Source organism: Lacerta agilis, chromosome 8 (assembly GCF_009819535.1).
Source record: "Lacerta agilis isolate rLacAgi1 chromosome 8, rLacAgi1.pri, whole genome shotgun sequence".
Classification (NCBI taxonomy): domain Eukaryota; kingdom Metazoa; phylum Chordata; class Lepidosauria; order Squamata; family Lacertidae; genus Lacerta; species Lacerta agilis.
Window position 1 is genome coordinate 67,867,148 of NC_046319.1, and position 20,048 is coordinate 67,887,195.

The 20,048-nt window shown below is 47.0% G+C and overlaps 1 protein-coding gene across 1 annotated transcript in view; it reads left to right on the forward strand.

Moving 5' to 3' along the window:
- The first annotated feature begins 641 nt into the window (after positions 1-641).
- ARHGAP33 (Rho GTPase activating protein 33) overlaps positions 642-20,048 on the forward strand; it is a 41,399-nt gene continuing 21,992 nt past the window's right edge. The window contains 6 exon segments of the mRNA XM_033158087.1: positions 642-852; positions 14,130-14,224; positions 15,383-15,467; positions 15,634-15,717; positions 18,186-18,323; positions 19,873-19,965. Coding sequence (XP_033013978.1) covers positions 847-852; positions 14,130-14,224; positions 15,383-15,467; positions 15,634-15,717; positions 18,186-18,323; positions 19,873-19,965 — 501 coding nt within the window. The 5' untranslated portion in view covers positions 642-846.

Genomic DNA, 20,048 nt, shown 5'->3' on the forward strand with positions numbered 1-20,048 from the left:
GAAAGGGAGGCGTCTCATTTGCAAGGGAGGGAGAGAGGGAACTCCTAGGACGCCTGGGTCCTCTGTATTTACCATTCCCGAGGGGCAGATCTCCTGAATTAGGGCGAGGCAGAACTGTGCCCCCCCCCCCCGCCGCCGCCAACCTCAGCTATATTCTCTCTTTTTGAAAGAAAGATGGGGACTGCCTATATAATAAATGGCTGAGGTGGGGAAAACGTTGGGGCGCCTCCCATCTATGCTCAGCTCTTTTGAGGGGGGTTGGAGAGCGGCCGGCCAGGCTAACAGAAGCCCCTTTGTGCCGTCCCTTCCAGCTGCCCCTTTTGTTTCAGGGTTGTTGTTTTTTAACCCCCTTCGGTGCGATCGCACGGCGAAAAAAAAAAAGCGGGAGGGTGGCGGGGTTCAAAACGAGGAAGGGCGACGTCTGTGTGTGTGTGTGGGGGGGGGGGTCGCCTGTCGGATCCCCGCGCCTGCACCCCCACCTCGTTTCCTTGCGCCCCTTTTGTTGCAAACCGCCGATCGACCCCCCCTTCCCTGCCGCCCCCTCCTCCTCCTCCTCCTCCCCGTCTTTCTCCGAGCCTGAGCCCGCCCCCGCCCGCCTGCGCTCCCCGCCCCGCCGCTGCTCTGCTCGCCTGCCCGCCCGCCCGATCGCCTCGCTAGCTGGCTGGCTGGCTGGCGCTCCCCAGCCGGAGACGGGCAGGAGGACGGACGCGCATCCGAGGGGCCGGGCCGGAGAGGATCGGCTGGCGGCGTCGGGCGGCCGCGCTGCTCCCTCCCCTATTGTCTCGGCTCGGCCCGGGACTGGCCCGGGCTGCCGCCGCCGCCGGGGCACATCAGGATCGCGGCGCCATGGTGGTAAGTGAAGGCGCCTTTCCCTCTCTCTGGCTGAGTGTGGGGTGGGTGGGTAGGGGGGGGAGGAGGAGGAGATGTGGGGCGGGCTTAGGGGGCGCCTTCTCATCCTCTCGCGCGGCATGCACCTGTTACCATCGAAACCCACATCGGGCGCCCCTAGGAACACACCACCGCGCCCCGTCACTCTCCTCGCCGGGGCGGGGTGGAAAGAGAGGTGAAATTGGGAGCCCCCCCGGGAACCCCCCATCAGATTTCAGCAAAATGCAGAACGGGGGAAAGTCAGCTGAAAACCCCTTATTTTTTCTTCCGATAGCTTCCTCTCCGCCTCACCCCCCCTCCCGTGACATTTTTTTTTGGGGGGAGTGGGAACCCGTCCCTCCCTCAAGTCCTGAAACTCGGGGAGATCTAGGTCAAGGGAGCGCTTTGGATGCCCCCTGGCAACCCACCAGCGCCGTGGCGCAAAGGGGAAGATTCCTCTGCCCTAGAGAGCAACCGCAATAATTCACCGAGACAGCCGACCCCCTCCCCCCCTCCCACGCGTTGCCACCACTTTCTCCCCATCATTAGGAATTGTGCCTCATCCATTGTAATTAGAACATCACACACACACACAAATGCACTCCACAACTTCCCCCAAATAATTAGGAGGCTGTTCTCTGCTTCACTCAACATCAACTGTTGGGAGTGCAGCAGCAGCAGCAGCGTTGCTAGGCCCCGGCAGCTGGATTTGCAGCAGAACCCCAGAAACAAAAGGTGAAAAGCCAATGTCAGGAAGCAGGCAATTAAGACTAGAATTAGGTGATTAGGAGCACTGGCTACTGTAGCCTGGAGAGGGATCTATGATGCTGTCCACAATTTACAGTGTGTTGGAGCAGCTACTTTCTGCCATTGTCTTTCTGGCCAGTGGGAAAGAATTCCCTGTTGATATAGGTTGACCAGAAGCACCATTAACAGACTGGCCCATTGGTAGGCACAGCGGGGGGCGGACGGACACAGATATACTGTACAGAGTCTTGATCCACTCAATTCTGAAAGAAATCCTGAAAAAAACAAAAAAACCACCTCTGTTCTTCCACTTACCAGTGCCTTTGTGGTGTTTGTCTGCTACAGCAGCTCCAAGCAGTTTTGCACCAGACCATCAGAGGCATTGAGTGGAGATGGATGGTGCTTTCCTTTGCTTAAAAGGAATTGGAACTGTTTGCCGAGAGGCTTGGCTTCACATGCTGTCTCTCTGTGGTCTCTGGTCAAACAGGTCTTGCAGGGTTTGGAAATGATGCAGAACCCTGCAAAACCTGTTTTGCTGGAGGCGAAAATAGGGGTGAGTGTACATGCACCCGTGAGCGACAGTCTTTTTCTCCCAGATTGCCTTCAAATGCTCTGAGCCAGATTCCTTTAAGTCGGAGATGGGGAACCTGTAAGCTTTCAGGTGCTGTTGGGTTACAACTCCCGCCATTCCTGGACATCTGCTGCGCTAGCTGGGGCTGATGGGAGCTGGAGTTCAACAGCGACTGCAGGGTCACAAGTTCCCCGTCTCTGCTTCAAGTTGAAGGCTGGGCTCTGGCTTGACATTACCATCCCCTCCAGGTTTTGCCAGCGTACCTCCCCCCCCCCCATCACTCCTTTGGCTTCACTTTCCCCTTAAACCCTTTAGTAAGACGTAGGATTTTTGATGGATTGATAAATAGGAAGTTGTAAAAACAAAATGAAAACAAATCATGTTTCCACATTTGCTCCAGGAACAGCCGCAACGAAACAAACCCATGTGCATATGTGCAAAGAGAAAAATGCAAGCGTGTGTGAAAGGGTGGGGTAGACAAAGGCAGCAAGAAGGAAAGTGGGTGCAGGGTGGCCGGGAGAGGGAAGGAAGATTTGCTTGAGTCGTATGTGGTAGCTAGTATAGCTATGTGTTGAATGCAATTGTTTGCGTTTATCTTGAGCTATACAATCAGCAGGACAGACGCTTTTGGTGGCCTTGCCACTGCCACTGGCTCCTGCCCAGTTGGCATTGACCCATGACAGGGCCTTCTTGGTGGTGCATCCTATCTATGGATGTCCTCCCTGGTGCAGTGGGTCTGTCTCCCTCATTCAGGAGGAATTTAAAGACATTCCTGTTCACCCAAGCATCGGATAGCTGAAATATGCTGTTCCTGGCAACCTTGAAAGGCTTAGCTGTGGGGATATGTAACTGTTTTTAGAGGTTTTAAATATTTCATAAGTTTTTTTTTTTATTTTACTTTTAATTGCTTGGCCGTTTGTTGCCCTGGGCTCCCTCGGGAGGAAGGGCGGGTTAGAAATTTAGTAAATAACAACAAGTGTGCTTTGCAATTATATATTGCCTGCCCTTCATTACACAATTACAGGTGCAGATTGCGACGTAATTAACAATGATCATTCAAAAACAATTATGGGCAGATGAAAATACATGGTTTAAAATTCACATCACAGTTCAGTCCAAATGTAGCTAACATCCCATTAATGAAGTGGAGGTCATCTCTGGGTTAGCGCCACAGAGGTGGGTGCTCACATTTTACTTCCCTGCTTCTCTTATTTCTGGACTGCCAAGGGCCACGGATTCATACCATACATTCAAAAAACATTTACAGCTCATGACTTCCCCCAAAGAATCCCAGGAACTGTCTGGTAAGGATCCTGGGTATTGTAGCTCTGTGAGGATGAAACTATAGCTCCCAGAATTCTGGGTGGGGGTGGGGGTGGGGGTAAGTGAACTGTTTTAAATGTGCACCAAATGTGCTTTAAATATATGGTGTTGATCTGCCCTGTGTGGTCCACAAGTTGGAGATACTCAGAAGAGGTCAGCACTGACTTGCTATCATGGTCTCTGGAACATATAGCTTGAATTCTGCAAGCTTTCCAAAGTCAAGACTGATGGGAAAGTGTGGAAGAAAAGCAGAACCTCACACTGTGTGTGGTTTTGCTCATATCTGCGGGCCTTTGTTAACGCAACTCTGTGTCAGGAGTTTTGAGTGTCAAAGTTTATCTCTGCTTTTGCAGAAATGGGTGTCTTTGGTTGCAATGTGTACCAGATTCAGGCTTTCCAGTAATGTGAAAGGGACTGTTGATTGTTTTCTTCCTCTTGCCTCCTGTTTTGCAAGAGAAGTGCACAAATAATATACTATTCCACACTTTTCTGGAGATCAGGATGCCTTGGGCCATCTGCATGAAAAATTTCAGCTTTCTAGCTAGTGTGGACTTGCTGTAACCATTTCAGGGCAGGCATTATGTCACCCATTTTGAAAGAAAGATGCACAAATTCCTCCCTTCTCAATCCTATTGTTTTGGTTGTCCTCTAATGATTTACAGTGGTACCTCTGGTTAAGAACTTAATTCGTTCCGGAGGTCCGTTCTTAACCTGAAACTGTTCTTAACCTGAGGTACCACTTTAGCTAATGGGGCCTCCTGTCACGCCGTCACGCGATTTTTGTTATCATCCTGAAGCAAAGTTCTTAACCCGAGGCACTACTTCTAGGTTAGCGGAGTCTGTAACCTGAAGTGTTTGTAACCCGAGGTACCACTATATATGGCATCTAGTAGTTTCTGGCACTTTCTAGTTATCAGGGGACCTTGGGTTATATCTGTGCCAAATCTCTGGTTTCTTAGTAGCATTGATGTACCGTAACAGTGTTAACACCCTCCTGAATGAATGCCGGTATTCTGTGAAGTGCCATGTGCACGAATGGTACTGCAAGAGGGACCTGCAACAAAATGTTGCAGTGGGGAGGGCTACTTTTCTGTTCCAGCAAGCAAGCTAGGCCCCACCTACTCCTCATATGATATTTATTGTTAAACCAAATCCATATATCGCTTGATTGTAAGAAAACCTCTAAGCAGCTTACAACAGCATGAAATAAAACATTAAAATTGTTGATTAAAGCGGTTAGAAACAGGTATTTAAAAATATTCAAAAGATGGTTAAACAGCCTCGGCCCAGTATACCTGAAGGAGCGTCTCCACCCCTATTGTTCTGCCCGGACACTGAGGTCCAGTGCTGAGGCCCTTCTGGTGGTTCCCTCACTGCGAGAAGCCAAGTTACAGGGAACCAGGCAGAGGGCCTTCTCAGTAGTGGCACCCTCCCTGTGGAATGGCCTCCCTTCAGATGTCAAGGAGATAAAGAACTACACAACTTTTAGAAGACACCTGAAGGCAGCCCTGTTTAGGGAGGTTTGTAATGTTTGATGTTTCATTATGTTTTATAAGTGCTGTAAGCTGCCAAATGGGCAGGATATAAATAAAGTAATAATAATAATAATAATAATAATAATAATAATAATTTTTAAAAAAACATCATCAAAAGAAATAAAAGCAGATATAACTTCTACCTGTCTGGATAGGCTTGCCTAAACAAAAATGTTTTAAGCAGGTGCCAAAAAGAGAACACTGAAGGTTCCTGCCTGATATTAATAGGTGTAATAAAAAAGTGATATAAATGTAAAAATTAAACAAAATTTTGCCAGCCTGCATTCCCTTTTAACTGGAGAAACCAGATTGCATAGGGTCAGCCCCTCGGCTTGTCACTGAGGCAAAAAAGCTGCTTGTGAGTTTGAGATACAGAAAGATTTTTGAAAACTGCTGAATAGGCCAGTTTTGGTATTAAGTGCAGAGCTATGTCAGAGGTACTTCCCCTGAAATGCACGCCATAGGCGAAAAATAGCTTGGGAGGAAGTTTCTACTTGACTTCCTGGAGACAGCGGTAGCTTTTCTTGATCTGTTACTGTTAATTCAGGGCTGTGGGAGGAAGGCAGATGAGGGTCAAGGGAAGTCACCATGTCTCAGGCGAGTGTGGGATTTCAGTGGGGGAGCCTCTCCGAAACAACTCCTTTTCCATATCAGGCATTGGGACTTCTTGTTCCTAGTTTCCAGATAACACTGAAATCTCACCAGGAACACAAGCCTTTGCTACAAATTGGAATGAGCACTTTTTAAAGTGTGCAGGAGGCGCTCCAGATTCAGATATCTGTACGAAAACGCACTAAATTTCTACAAACGGGGAATCCCCAATTCTTTCTTTGTATTGATCAAAAAATGTAAGCCCACCTGGTCCCCATCAAACAAATTTAAAGCATCTTACAACCCACCCACCCATTACAATACAATATGAATAATTATCCTTGTGTTTTATCTATATGACCCAAAGCCCCCATTTGGAAAGCATCCTATGTGCCAATGAAAAGATTCTAGATTATCCTTTCCCCTGAACCTGTAGCTGACCAGGTGTCAGACTATGACTTCCATCTTCCCTGACCACTCCTCAGGGTGGCTGGTGCTAGTGGGAATTGTAGTTTAAGGTTACCCACCTTGTCTTAAATAATAGTTTTCTATTTGTATGCATCATATGAGGCCCCTTCCCTCCACTGCAGACTAAAGTGGTATAACTGAGACACAGGTTTATAGCCTTATTGACATTAAGCCAAAGTATGGAATAATATTTGAAAGCTATTTTAATGACTGCCTGTACTGATGCGAAGCTTCATGGGTCTTGAGAACCATGCATTATGGTATGTTAGACTGGCAGATGAGAGAAAGAGACTTTTTTTTGGTGGTGGCCCCATATTTGTCAAACTCCCTTACTTGGGAGACCAGGGATGGGAATAAGATTGATTCACTTGGCAAAATATACCGATAATAATATGCAAACCAAACACAGCTGCCCTCCAAAACCGACATGTCTCTGAATTTTACAAAGCAGCTTGTCAACCAAAAAAATTACAGAAATGTGAACATTAGGGTAAAGTGTGCATATACATGCTTATATTAGTAAAAATAGCATACAAAGTGCATTATTTTAGGGGAAATTCCTTTGCAAAATGTGTGCATTAGGCAGAATTGCATAATTTTCTTTATGCTGATCTTGTTCTGTGAACTGCCCTGAGACCTCCGGGTATAGGGCGGTATATAAATTCAATAAATAATAATAATAATAATTGTAAGAAGAAGAAGAATAAATCCTTACTAAAATGCTGATGAATTTTCATGAGATTTTTTTTTTAAAAAAACTCTGCAAACTGATGTGGAAATATGAGAAGCGAACCTAAGGCTGGAAAAATGAGAATTTAAGAGAAACCCCAAACAGATCAACCTAGCCTTAGCTGATACTTCTGCTGCTTTCAGAAAAACCATTTTTATTTCAAGCTGCTTTAAAACATGTAGTGCTCTGCATTATTTCAACTACTTCTGTTTCTTATTTTTTTAGATTGTGGTTTTGTTTTTTGTGTTTTTTTGTGCTGATGTCCGCCTCCTTGACCCAGAAAGTGGCATTAAAATCTTTGAAACAGTGAACTGAGTGAGATGGCTGGAAAGGTGCATTCTTATCCATATTGTGCAGAGCTAATGATGGTTGTGTGCATCCTACCAGCCATGTGTTAGACTCTCTACTATGATCAGCTGTTACAAGCCATCCACGCAGCCCTTCTGCCATGGGAATCTGTGAATGTGCCCTCCTGTTGCGTGTGAGCATTTCAATTTGGCAAGAGACTCTTTCCACACAAAGCTCAATCCTTAATGGCGTTATATGAACCTATTCAGGACAGATAAAAGAAAGCGCTTCTTCGCATAGTTCATAGTAAAACTATGGAATTTGCTCATACAAGGGGCAGTCGTGACCACCAAGTTAGATAGCTTTAAAGGAGGAGTAGACAAATTCATGACCTGGGTAAGATAGCTCAGTTGGTTAGAACATGGTTCTGATAACACCAAGGTTGCAGGTTCAGTCCCTGTATGGGACATCTGCATAGTTGGATTTGATGATTATGATTATTTATTGAATTTATGTACCACCCTATACCCAGAGGTATTAAAAAAAAAACCATAATTATATAATCAAAATAAAAACAACAACAACCCAATAACACCCCCCCTCAAAAAACAGAACAACATTTTAAAAGGGCATAGGATGTAAATCAGATCAACCAAAGGCCTGGTTAAAAATGAACGTTTTTGCCTGGTGCCTAAAGGTGTATAATGAAGGCGCCAGGCGAACTTCACTGGGGAGAGCATTCCACAGATGGGGAGCCACTGCAGAGAAGGCCCTTTCTCGTGTTGCCACCCTCCGGACCTCTCGAGAAGGAGGCACACGAAGGAGGGCCTCAGAAGATGATCTCAGAGTCCGGATAGGTTCATATGGAAAGAGGCGGTCCTTGAGGTATTGCAGTCCTGTTCCTCAGGGTCCCTTCCAACTGTACAGTTCTATGATTCTGTGAAGGATTATAACGCTATCTGTGGCTACTAGCAATGATGGCAATGCTCTGCCTCCATAGCTGGAAGCAGTATGCTTCTGAATGCGAGTTGCTGGAAATCACTGGAGAGGAGAATGCCGTTGGTCTCAGGTGCTGCCTGTGGACTTTGCAAAGGCATCTGCTTGGCCATTGTGAAGATGCTGAACTAGATGGACCACCGACCTGAGCAGGATGCTGAAGTAGCTGAGCCACTGGCCTGATCCTGCAGGCTGTTCTTATATTCTTAAGTCCTTGCTATTCAGGGGAAAGGGTCAAACATTACACCACCAGTGCACATCATGGGTCATAATACCTTTACAAGATGTCTGGATCAATTAGGGACGCGGGTGGCGCTGTGGTCTAAACCACTGAGCCTCTTGGGCTTGACGATCAGAAGGTCGGCGGTTCGAATCCCCGCAATGGGGTGAGCTCCCTTTGATCTGTCCCAGCTCCTACCAACCTTGCAGGTTGAAAGCACACCAGTGCAAGTAGATAAATAGGTACCGCTGCGGTGGGAAGGTAAACTGCATTTTCATGTGCTCTGGTTTCTGTCACCGTGTTCCGTTGTGCCAGAAGCGGTTTTGTCTGTGGACAAACGCCGGCTCCCTTGGCCTGAAAGCGAGATGAGCGCCGCAACCCCATAGTCTCCTTTGACTGGACTTAACCATCCAGGGGTCCTTTACCTTTTTTTTACCTTACTTAGATCAACTGATGGATTCTGCTTCACGTATGGCAGAGGGAAGGCATTCCAGATTTCTGGGGCAATGGCAGACAATGCCTGTATTTGGATGGCCCACCCTGTGGTTTTCTGTAAGGGCTGATGGCAGTCTACTCATAAGCATTCCTGGGAGGGAGGGTTTTTGGAGAAGAGGGCGTGGCTCAGTGGCAGAGCATCCGCTTTGCATGAAGGTGGTCTTGAGTCCAATCCCTGGTATCTTCTGGTAGGGCTTGGAAAGGCATCCTGCCCGGGACCCAGGAGAGCAGCTGGTGCCACCGGTCAGCATAGACAATATTGAGCCAGGTGGGTGCATGGTCTGGCTTGGTACAAGGCAGCTTCCCATGTTCCAGATGAGGGTTAATCAGAGAGGGAGTTTCCCAGCAGATCTTTGTAGGGGAGAGGTAATAGAGAAGTAGAGGGGGTCCTGAGGCAAGGAGTATGAGTGGAGGAAAGGAAAATAGCGTCTCAGCCAATCATGCATCCCAGCGCACAACAGCGTTCCTCCTGTCGTAGCATGCGTCAGCCAAAAGCATCCTCCACAGTGTACACTCAGGGTATTTCCTCACCACAAGTCACAAGGGCAGCTCGGATGCCTGTTGGATTCCTGGTGGTGACAAAATAGCTGCAGATCTCAGCCTCCCTGCTGCCGGTCAACTGCTTGCGCAATCCTGCTGCGGTGTGCAGTTGAGCTTTGTGCCTGCTACCAACCTGTGTCTTTGGGTTGCTTGGGAGCTGCAGTCTGGTCCAGATCAATGGGACGCTTTTGGGAGCCGCCATTGCATACCTCAGTGGTAGAGCATCTGCTTCGCTTTCGGAAGGTCCCAGATGCAATTCCTGCTGGCATCTCCAGCTAAAAGGGTCTGGTAGCAGACTCTGCCTGAGAACCTGGAGAGCCACTGCTTATAAGAGTAGGCACAACTAGACTAGATGGGCAAATAACCTGACCTGGTTGAAATCGCCTTCCTATGTTTCCTCTGAGTAGCTGCAAAGTTTCTCAGGCAGGTGTGCAATACCTAGTTAGCTGTGTTGATTGTCAGTCTATCTATAGGGACTGAAAATTAGCTTTGGATCTCTGCAATGAAAGTATTTAGGTAGAATTCCCAGGCAATGCCAGGGCTAAGGCTGCTAGTGTGTCCGTCCGTCCGTCTGTCTAACATAACAAACAAACAAGAAAATGTCAGGGCAGTTTTGAAAGGTTCAGTCCACCATCTTGATTCAAAATTGCATTCTCACTAGTTCCCAAGGGTGGACACTATAGTTTTCCAGTTCTGACAAAATGGAAAACTGCTGTGGTTGGAATGCATTTTCTGGTTTGTTAGCTCGCTGAAGTTAGGGAAGAGCGAATGGACCGCAGGTACGATCTGCAGTGTTATTAATATCTTATTTACCTGATATGTGATTATCCCGATGTGGTCCTTGTACCAGCCTTTCCCAACCTGGTGCCTTCTTGTTGTTGGTGGACTGCAATTCGCCCCGTACTTGACTGCCAGCCATGATTGCTGGGGCCGATGGTAGATGTAGTGTAACAATATCAGGAGGGCGCCGTGTTGGAGAAGGCTGCAATAGCCCATAGATAATTGAGAGAAAAACTGTCTGACTTTGTATCAGGCAACTTCCTGTGTTCTTATTTACAGCCAAGAAACAGCACAAACAAAACAGAGCAACTGTGAAATTAGCAGAAGATTGTAGTATCAATTCATTCAGGTAAATTCCTGTAAAAATACAAGTCTTTTTATACCTAAAGTAGAGTTTCCATATGTCCAGAATTTCCCAGACATAGCCGGTATTCCGCTCGGGAAAATCTGGACGTATGGCAGCCCATGTCGGCAGTGTGGATTTTGGTGAATTTCATTAACAAAAGCTGAAAAACTTGTGGTTTTTTTTTAAAAAAAAGATTTTGTAAAGAAAGCTCAACAACTTTGCAAAAAAAAAAAAAAAAAAAAACCCAACACCCTCAACAGCCCTACCTAAAGGGTTAAAGTGAAGTGATTTATTCCATGATAGTCATAACTCAAAATAGAATCAATGAAATTAATGGACATGGTTAACTTTGAGCCATCAATTTTAATGGGTCTACTCTGAGTAAATCTTAGTTGGATACAGCCCTAGGTAAGAGGTAACTGAAATCTCTGAGGAGGGTGTTCCAGAGGCGAGGTACCTGTACTTTCACCAAGAAAGCCCTATACCTGGTTGTCACCTGGTTGTCACCAAGGTGAGGCAAGTCAGATGAGGATCTGAGTAAACAGGCAGGGCTGCATGGAGGAAGGTGGTCCTTGAGCTATGCTAGTCCCAGGCCATTGAAAGCATGATATGGCAAAATGAGTTCTTTGAATTGCTCCTGGCACTGAGTAAATGGAGGATGACTCAATTTGCTCCTGCAGAGGAGTGTTATTCCATTGACTGCCATGCTTTTCATCGCTGTCAGCAGGCACCTGGGCTGAATCACAACAGGCTTTGTGTAAAACTGGAACTTTTCCATGTGGCCATCTCCAAAACCACCAGCCTCGCATCTTCTCTCCCCTAGAAATGTGACGCAATAAAACAAAGCATTGTCATTTTCAGTTCCCCCACCTCCGCTAGCTGAGGAGGCTGATCAAATGGAGCAGGGAAACACCCCATAACTTTTTGTCTCACAGCGCATGACTGGGGGAGAGAGGAAGAGATGTGGATTTGTTGCTCTTAGCCGTTCTAGGCTGCATCGGAAGAAGTATTGTGTCCAGATCATGGGAAGCAGGGAGACCGTTGTCACCTGACCTCCCTTGGAGCACTGTGTTCTGGGTGCTGCAGTCGAAGAAGGAAATCGACAAAGTCGGAAGTGCCCAGAGGAGGGCAAGAGAGATGGTGAGGGGCCTGGAGGCCAAGCCCTATAATGAAAGGTTGGAGGAGTTGGGTATGTTGTTTAGCCTGGAGAAGACTAAAGGGTGATGTGATAGTCATTTTCAAGGCAGATAAGACTGTCAGTGGCTACCAGCCATGAAAGCTATGCTCTCCCTGCATGGTCAGAGGCAGTAATGCTTCTGAATACCAATTGATGGAAACCATAGGAGGGGAAAGTGCTCTTTTGCTCGGATCCTGCTTAAGGATTCCTCTCAGGTATCTGGGTGGCCACTGTGAGAACAGGATGCCTGGACTAGATGGGTCACTAGCCCGACCCAGTGGTTTGTCTTATGTTAAAATATTTGAAGGGCTGTCACATAAGGGAAACAAAATTTATTTTCAGCAGGGGTAGGGAGCCCCTGGTTTACGGGCCAACTTTGGCCTGCCAGGCCACTCCCGGCAAATCACTCCCCACATCTGACGTCAGACGCAGCATCAGGAGTGAGGCCAGTACTGGCATTGCTTCAAAGGAACATTTCATGGAATCGTAGAGTTGGAAGGGACCACAAGAGTTATCTAGTCCAATCCCCTGTAATACAGGAATCTTTTGCCCAACGTGGGACGAATCCACAACCCTGAGATTAAGAATCTCTTGCTCTACTGCTCTACTGACGGAGCTATTCTGGATCACAGAGGGGTTCGCATTGAAGCCCCTCCATTTTAGACTCTTTAGCAAGACTCCTCAATGGGACACTCCCAGCGTGCCTTCAAAGATGCTTGTTGCCTGATGTCATTGTGATGTCATGTGATTGACAGGCAGGTGGCAATCCTGCAATCTAGACCAGGCCTGCCAGGGGAAAAAAGTTTCCCTGCCCCTGCTCTAGAATGCAGGATTCTAACCTGTGGGTTCAAATGACAAGAAAGGGGATTTTGAGTAAACACTAACTTCTTGATGGAAGGACCTGTTTCACAGTATCTGGAGGACTCTCCTTTGTTAGAAATTATTATGCAGAAGCTGTCCGGGTTTCTGATTTCACCCCGGAATGTCCCACTTTTCCTTAGGATGTCCCTGTTTTCATTGGAGAAATGTTGGAGGGTATGGAGTTATCTGACCCCTGAGCCATCTGAAGGCAATCCTGTTTTTTATGTTTCATTTTTTAAAATGTTTTTATATATGTTGGAAGCTGCCCAGAGTGGCTGGGGCAACTCAGTAAGATGTGTGGGGTATACAGTAAATAGTAAAATTATCATTATGGAATGGGGCATCCCTATTTTCATTGGAGAAATGCTGGAGGGTATGCCACCAATCTTAGCACGGAAGAGGGTCTGTAGGGAAGGAGGCACTCTTTCAGGTATTTGGGGCCTGAGTTGTCCCACCAAGGCTGAGGAGCAGACTTTGACTAGCCAAGCTCACCTTATTTATATACGAAAACAATCAGAAACGGGGGGAAATTTGTGGATTATATGAAATGTTATTGTACACAAATAAACTCATTAGCAGGATTAATTTAAACCAAACAGTTAAATTAATGCGAAAGAATAGCCAGGGAGTAATTAATAACTGGAGTAATGAAGTCCCAAAACCACTGAAAGATAATTGGACTAATGAAGGAGATGTAGCATTACAATTCCCCCCCCCCAAAAAAGTAAAAATATACACATTTGTTGGAAAATATTAGATTGTATTTTTGTCAAAATATTTTTGAAAAACTGATATATATATATACACACGTGTGTGTGTGTGTGTGTGTGTGTGTGTGAAAAGAACCATCAGGGAGGTTTGCTTCAGCGCTGCCCCTATATATAGACCTGTGGGTTTTTACAGGTTCGGCTACCATGTTTTGAGTTGCGTAATCCCGCTCTGGATTATTTTATTTTATTTTATTTAGGGTTTTTCGGCATTTGAAACGCATAATGTCACGTGATCGCAGGTCTCCCAGTCTTCCAAACAGTGTCCTGTGATACCTTTTGAGCTATCCAACGAAAGGGACCAATGTTATGTCCAACAACGTTACTTTTTCTTCCTTTTTAAAATCAGTTACCTGGATGGTGGGTGGGAAAATGACAAGTATTGCTAGCAAACCGAGCAGCAATTTAAAAAGGGGGGGTGGGATTGCAAACAGTCCTTGAAGACAGGGTGACAAAATAAAACTTATCTTGGCAAACTGGGAAACTGAGCTAGATAATGTGGCAGCTGATGTAGGGAGAAGGCTGGACGGCATCTATTAAAGATGCTGTTCGTATAGAATGTCAGGGACCGGCATTGTACTGGGAGATCAGCCATTGTATCCTTTTGTAACTTGGGAGGTTCCTGCGATTATCTGCGGAAGATACTGTGAAATCTGTCTGCCAACCGATCCCTGACTTAGCTGCAGGGTGGAATTGTAGCAGGCCAGCTCTAAGCCTGAAGAATGATCCCCGGAGAACTTTTTTTTTTTTTTGCGTTGCTTTGGCCGTGGGAAGAAGTGTCAGAAGTGTCAATATTTATCCATACCTTCCTTATTTTGACTGCACAGGCCCGGAGCACGGACAACATCGATACAACGGGAGAGGGACAAGTCCGCTCACTGGGGAATGCAAGCAGTAACATCAAGGGGAAGCCAACCAAGAGGTAAAATCGAGAGAAAGAGGGAGAGAGAGAGAGAGAGAGATGAAAACAGGCCCAAGGCTGTGTTGCATTGCAGGACTGTAGATTCAACCCCCAGGACTGAGAGGCAGCATCCACTCACCAACTTTTTGAACTCGCCCCTGCAGCCTCTAAAAGGTGTGGCCGTTTAAAGGATGAAGGCAGAACGGCTCTAAAGGCAAATCCACAGCGTAGATTTAATGCCTGAAAGAATCCCGGGAACTGTAGTTTGTGAAGGGAACTGCAGCCCCGTGAGGAGAAAATGAAAGTTTCCCAAGAGTTGTCGGGAGGAAGTCCTGTGCTGTAAATGTGCACTGGATTTGGTTTCATTGTATGGCGCAGATCTGGGCTGAGAGTGCCTGACGTAAGCAAGCTAAAGGAATTAGGATGACAGGGGAAAGGCCTGCAGAGAGAGGGCTTGAGACAAGCCAGGGAGCAAGTGTAGGATTTGGGGAGAGGAAGATGCACGGGCTTCCACAGGAATGCTTAGCAGGCTTCCTCAAACTCAGCCCTCCAGGTGTTTTTGGCCTACAACTCCCATGATCCCTAGCTAGCAGGACCAGTGGTCAGGGATGATGGGAACTGTAGTCTCCAAACATCTGGAGGGCCGAATTTGAGGAAGCCTGGTTTATGGGGTGGGGTGGAAGCAAAGCAAAACACCCAAAGTGGGGAGCAGGCTAGTTTCTGTCATGCAAAAATGAGAAGAATTGCGTGTGTACATTTAATCTGAGATTATACAAATGCTAGGAACTTCGGCTGCGTACGCACAATACACTTTAAAACACATTGGAAGCGCCTTCTCTCCTGCAAAGGCCCAGAATTCTTGGGGAGGGGCGGTGGGAATGTGCTTTGAGGATGTTTTAAAGGTATAGTGTGTATGCAGCCTTATGCTTTTTTTAAAAAAGAAAGAAAGCTGGGAATTTTAGGATTATGGTTCATCTAGGGCAAGGGGGGGGGAGGAAAATCCTTCCCCCTGGCGATGGACACCCATGGGAGGGAGGTTGGGCTCAGGATGTCACAGTGGCTTCAGTGCATATGGCAACATGGCAGGAGGGTGCTTTTTAGTATTTTACCTAAGGCTTGAAACTCAAGAGTTAGCGCCCATAGCAACATAACCCATTTCCTATCTCTCTTTCCCTGCAGACTTTCCATCACACGAGGCCACTTCCCCAAGCTGACCGAGTGTGCTCATTTCCACTACGAAGCTCTTGACTTTGGACACATCGAGGTACGTTTGCCACCCTGCTCTCTTTGCAGGGCTTGGGAGACCGAGGGACTGTTACCTTGGGCACCTGAGTCCCTATGGCAGCCTGGGAAGGGAAGTGGCAGGACAGGTGGCTATTTCTGCCTCCCCACTGCTGCAGGGGGTACTTGAATTTTCTCTCTCCCCGCAGCTGCAGCTTGCACCCGAGCAGAATGAGAATCTCAGCCACTTGGAGGAGGGAGAGGTGCTGTTTGATGTGCAGGTCACCTGCCAGGTAAGGGGCGGGGCGGGGGAGTCAACTGGCAAAACCTGTTGGATTTGTTCGATTTCATTGGATTTGCTTCTTATCTTCTTGAGCCGAGTTGTCAGCTGACTAGGTAACTGGCAGCTGTTCACCCATCAGTACATTATTTTATACTGCGCACATTATTTTATACTGTAGTTAAATCGGAAATAATTTAAAGCTTAAAAAAATTAGTGCCGTTTTTTTAAAAAAAATTAACAATTTAACTTGACAGTTTAAATTATTTCAAAGCGAGTTACTTTTTAAAAGATTGCTAATTGTTTCTAATCTAACCAAGGTTTATACCTGCCCTACACACTTGCAGCAAGATCCAGTGCAGAGGTAGATATGGTTTTGTGCAGTGGGTTTAAGCATGCTAAACTCTGGACGGGATTGGCTTGTTAAGTAGGCATAATGCTCATTCCAAGGGAATTCTGGGAATTGTAGCTCTTTGAGGAGGGGGTGTTAGAGGTCACTGATAAATTCTTAATTCCCTACTGTAGTACGATTCCCAAGATTCATTGTTAATCGACCGTTAAATTGGTATAAAACAGGTTTAGGTTTGTAGAGGAGACAGCGTTCTGTGTGTCTTGTTTGATGATACCAAGGGAAAGGCCTAGTTTCCTTTAAATGTTAGATAACCTGGCCACCTATTCTGCAATCTGAATTAGGTGCTGTGCTTCCATTTTAATTATGTGCTGTGTGTTTTGTTTTGTTTGAATTATGTAATTGTAATTGTTGTTTCTTAATTGTGAACCACCCTGGGATATATTTGTACGAAGGCTGCTATGAGTTTCGCCAACCTTGAATATTCCCGTTCTGTAGTCCTGCTCAGCCAACCAAATCTGCTGGACCAGGCCAAAGGCCCAGCTAGTCCAGCATCCTGTTCTCACAGATGCCTGTGAGAAGCTCTCAAGCGGGACCTCAGTGCAACCTCACTCTTCCCACCCTCGATTCCCTGCAACTGGGACTCAGACATAATCCCTCTGACGCTGGAGGGGAGAACATAGCAGCTGTAACCTTGTCTTCCACGTATTTGTCTAATCCTCTTTTACAACCATCCTCGTTTTTTGGCCATCATATGGGAGCAAATTCCAGCCTTTAACTGCAAGCTATGTGAAGAAGGACTTTCTTTGATGCCTGTCCTGAACCTTCCAACATTCGGCTTCACTGGATGCCCTCGGGTCTCTCCTGTTATGAGAGAAGGAGAAGAACTTTTCTCTGTCTACTTTCTCCATGCCATTCATGCACTTCTCTCATGCCACCTTTTTGTTTGTTTGTTTAAGTTTTTATTTATTTATTTATAAACCAAAACCAACACGGGGACAAATAAAAGAGGATGCTATCACCTTTTACTCGCCTTTTCTCCACGCCAAAAAAATCCCCAAACGCTGCAACCTTTCCTCACAAGGGACTTGCTCCAATTCCCTCGCCCATTTTGACTGTCCTCTGAGGCCAGGCAACCAGAAGTGTACGCAGTATTCCAAATGCAGCCACACCATAGAATTGTATAATGGCATTATGATATTGGCCATTTTGTTCACAGTTTCCTAATCCCTAGCATGGATTTTGCCTTTTTTTTTAAACAACTGCCACATGCTGCATTAGCATCCCAACGCATGTCTGGGATGTTGTCTGTGTGTTTGGATTGTGCCCATGGGCCTTGGGTTCTGCTGTGTTCATTGAACTTTTGGCACAGAGACCAGGGCAGTTCCAGGTTTGAGGGGTCCCTCAGCCAACCGAGTTTGGGAGACCCATCCTTGTCAGGCTTACTTGGTGTGGCTGGCACTGCAGGAAGCTGCAGTGACTGTGCTCCAGTCATCACTGGCAACTGAGTCTGGGAGCCAGCGTTTAAATTTTACCACAATGCCTCCTTCATCCATGGGCTTACCTGGTGGCAGGGGCAGGCAGCAGCAGCAGCCATAGCAATGCTCCCTTCAGAGATGGAACAGCTGGGTGTGAGAACCACCATTAAAATTCCCCACACTGCCCCTGATGTAGCAGCGCTCTGAGGCATTGTGGGGAATTTTAAAAGAGCGCCTCCAGCCGTCTGGCACTGATAAAAGCACTGGGGATGGGTGGTAATTGTTTATAAAGGCCCAGGACAGGTGTTAATGATGATCCCTCCCTGGCAGTGACCAGACAGCTGCTCAAGGGATGCTTTGTGGGAATGCTGGGCTTGGATGGGCCCTGCGAATGCAATTCAAACTCTCTCTCTCTCTCTCTCTCTCTCTCTCTCTCTCTCTCTCACACACACACACACACACACACACATTTACCCTGCGTTTGCTCAACAGCTGTCTACCTCCCTCTTCTACCTGAATGGTTCCGAATTCATAGTAGGTTAAATATATTTATTAAGCCAACTAAAGGTATTGGCCTTATATGGATTTTTGAATTTTTCTTAGGGGCCAACCTTTTACTTTTTTGTTTCTCAGTGTTTGTCTTTCTCCCCGCAGGGAAAGAGCTGGCAGGTGCACCGCAATTACGAGGAATTCCGTACCTTGGATGCTCACCTCCACTGCTGCATCTTCGACAGGCGCTTCTCTCAGCTTCCCGAATTGCCGCCCCTCAGTCACATGCGGGCCCACCCTGAGGTGATTTTCTGGGAGACATTTTGAGGGGTGCGTGGGGGAGTGTTTTGAGGAGGGTGTGACTATCTGTGGCTTGGCTTCTGGCATGCGTAAAGGTAAAGGTAAAGGGACCCCTGACCGTTAGGTCCAGTCGCGGACGACTCTGGGGTTGCGGCACTCATCTTGCTTTATTGGCCGAGGGAGCCGGTGTACAGCTTCCGGGTCATGTGGCCAGCATGACTAAGCCGCTTCTGGCGAGCCAGAGCAGCAAAAGGAAACGGCGTTTACCTTCCCACTGGAGTGGTACCTATTTATCTACTTGCACTTTGACATGCTTTTGAACTGCTAGGTTGGCAGGAGCAGGGACCGAGCAACGGGAGCTCACCCCGTCGCGGGGATTCGAACTGCCAGCCTTCTGTTTGGCAAGTCCTAGGCTCTGTGGTTTAACCCACAGCGCCACCCTGGCGTGCATAGGCAAGGGTTATGCCAAACACAGGAATCTTGCATGTCCCCTTCCCCACACCACATTTGGAAACAGAGAATTCCAAGTACTGACTAGTATATAAGTTGTCCAGGGAATTCGCACTGCCTGTGGAGACCGGACATCTTTCTCAGTCTTAGTCTACCCTGACTTACAGGCCTGGACCAAGACCTTTTGCTGCCTGAGGCGAAGAGCAAGGTGGTCACTCTCCCTGATAGCACAGTTGGTAGAGCTTGCGACTCTTAATCTCAGGGTTGTGGGTTCGAGCCCGATATTGGGCAAAATATTCCTGCATTGCAGGAGGTTGGAGCAGATGATCCTTGTGGTCCCTTCCAAGTGGTTAGAGTGTTGCATAGGGCCTGGGAGACCAGGGTTCAAATCTCCACTCAGCCATGAAGCTCACTGGATGATCTTGGACCAGCTACTGCCTCTTGGGCTAACCTTCCTTGCAAGGTTGTTGTGAGGATAAAATTGTGAAGCGCATTCCACCTTGGTATGGAAATACAGTGGAACATTGGTTCACGAATGGCTTATTTGCCAAACATCAGCTCCCGAATGCCGCAAACCAGAAGTAAGTGTTCCAGTTTACGAAGGGTTTTCGGAAGCCGAATATCAAACTCAGCTTCCGCTTGAGTGCTGGAAGCTGCTACAGCCAATCGGAAGCCACACCTTGGTTTTCAAATGGTTTCGGGAGTCGAATGGACTCCTGGAATGGATTAAGTTTGAGAACCAAGGTACCCCTGTAAATGTAATCACAAATAATGAAATTAAATTAAATGCTATCCGATACCGAGAGCTACCAATCTTTTAATTCCAAGAAACTACCCCCACCTTATCTAATAGGTGGGGGACCTGCTGCAAGTTACTGTGTCATAAGCACTCTGCAAATGCTCAGAGACAGCATTGCCAAAGACTTCCAGACTTTGGTGCTTCCTAAGTGCCCATCATCATACCATCTCTGGTTTCTCTTCAGATCGTATAAATCTTTCGCCTTTTTACCATCTCTTCTCAAGTAGTTGTTGGCTTCCGTTGACACTGAATCAGGGATCTGCTATGCCACTGACACCTTTCATTTTCTCTCTCCTTTGCCAGCTGCTGGTGCCCATGCTTTCACAGTACCTGGAGAAGCTGTCAGCCATTGTGGACAGCAACATCAACTGTGGACCAGTCCTCACCTGGATGGAGGTGAGGAACAGGGAGGGTAGCTGTGGCAGTGGATGGTGCAGCTATGCCATTTGCAAGCTGAAATATGCTTTGTGTATTTCTTT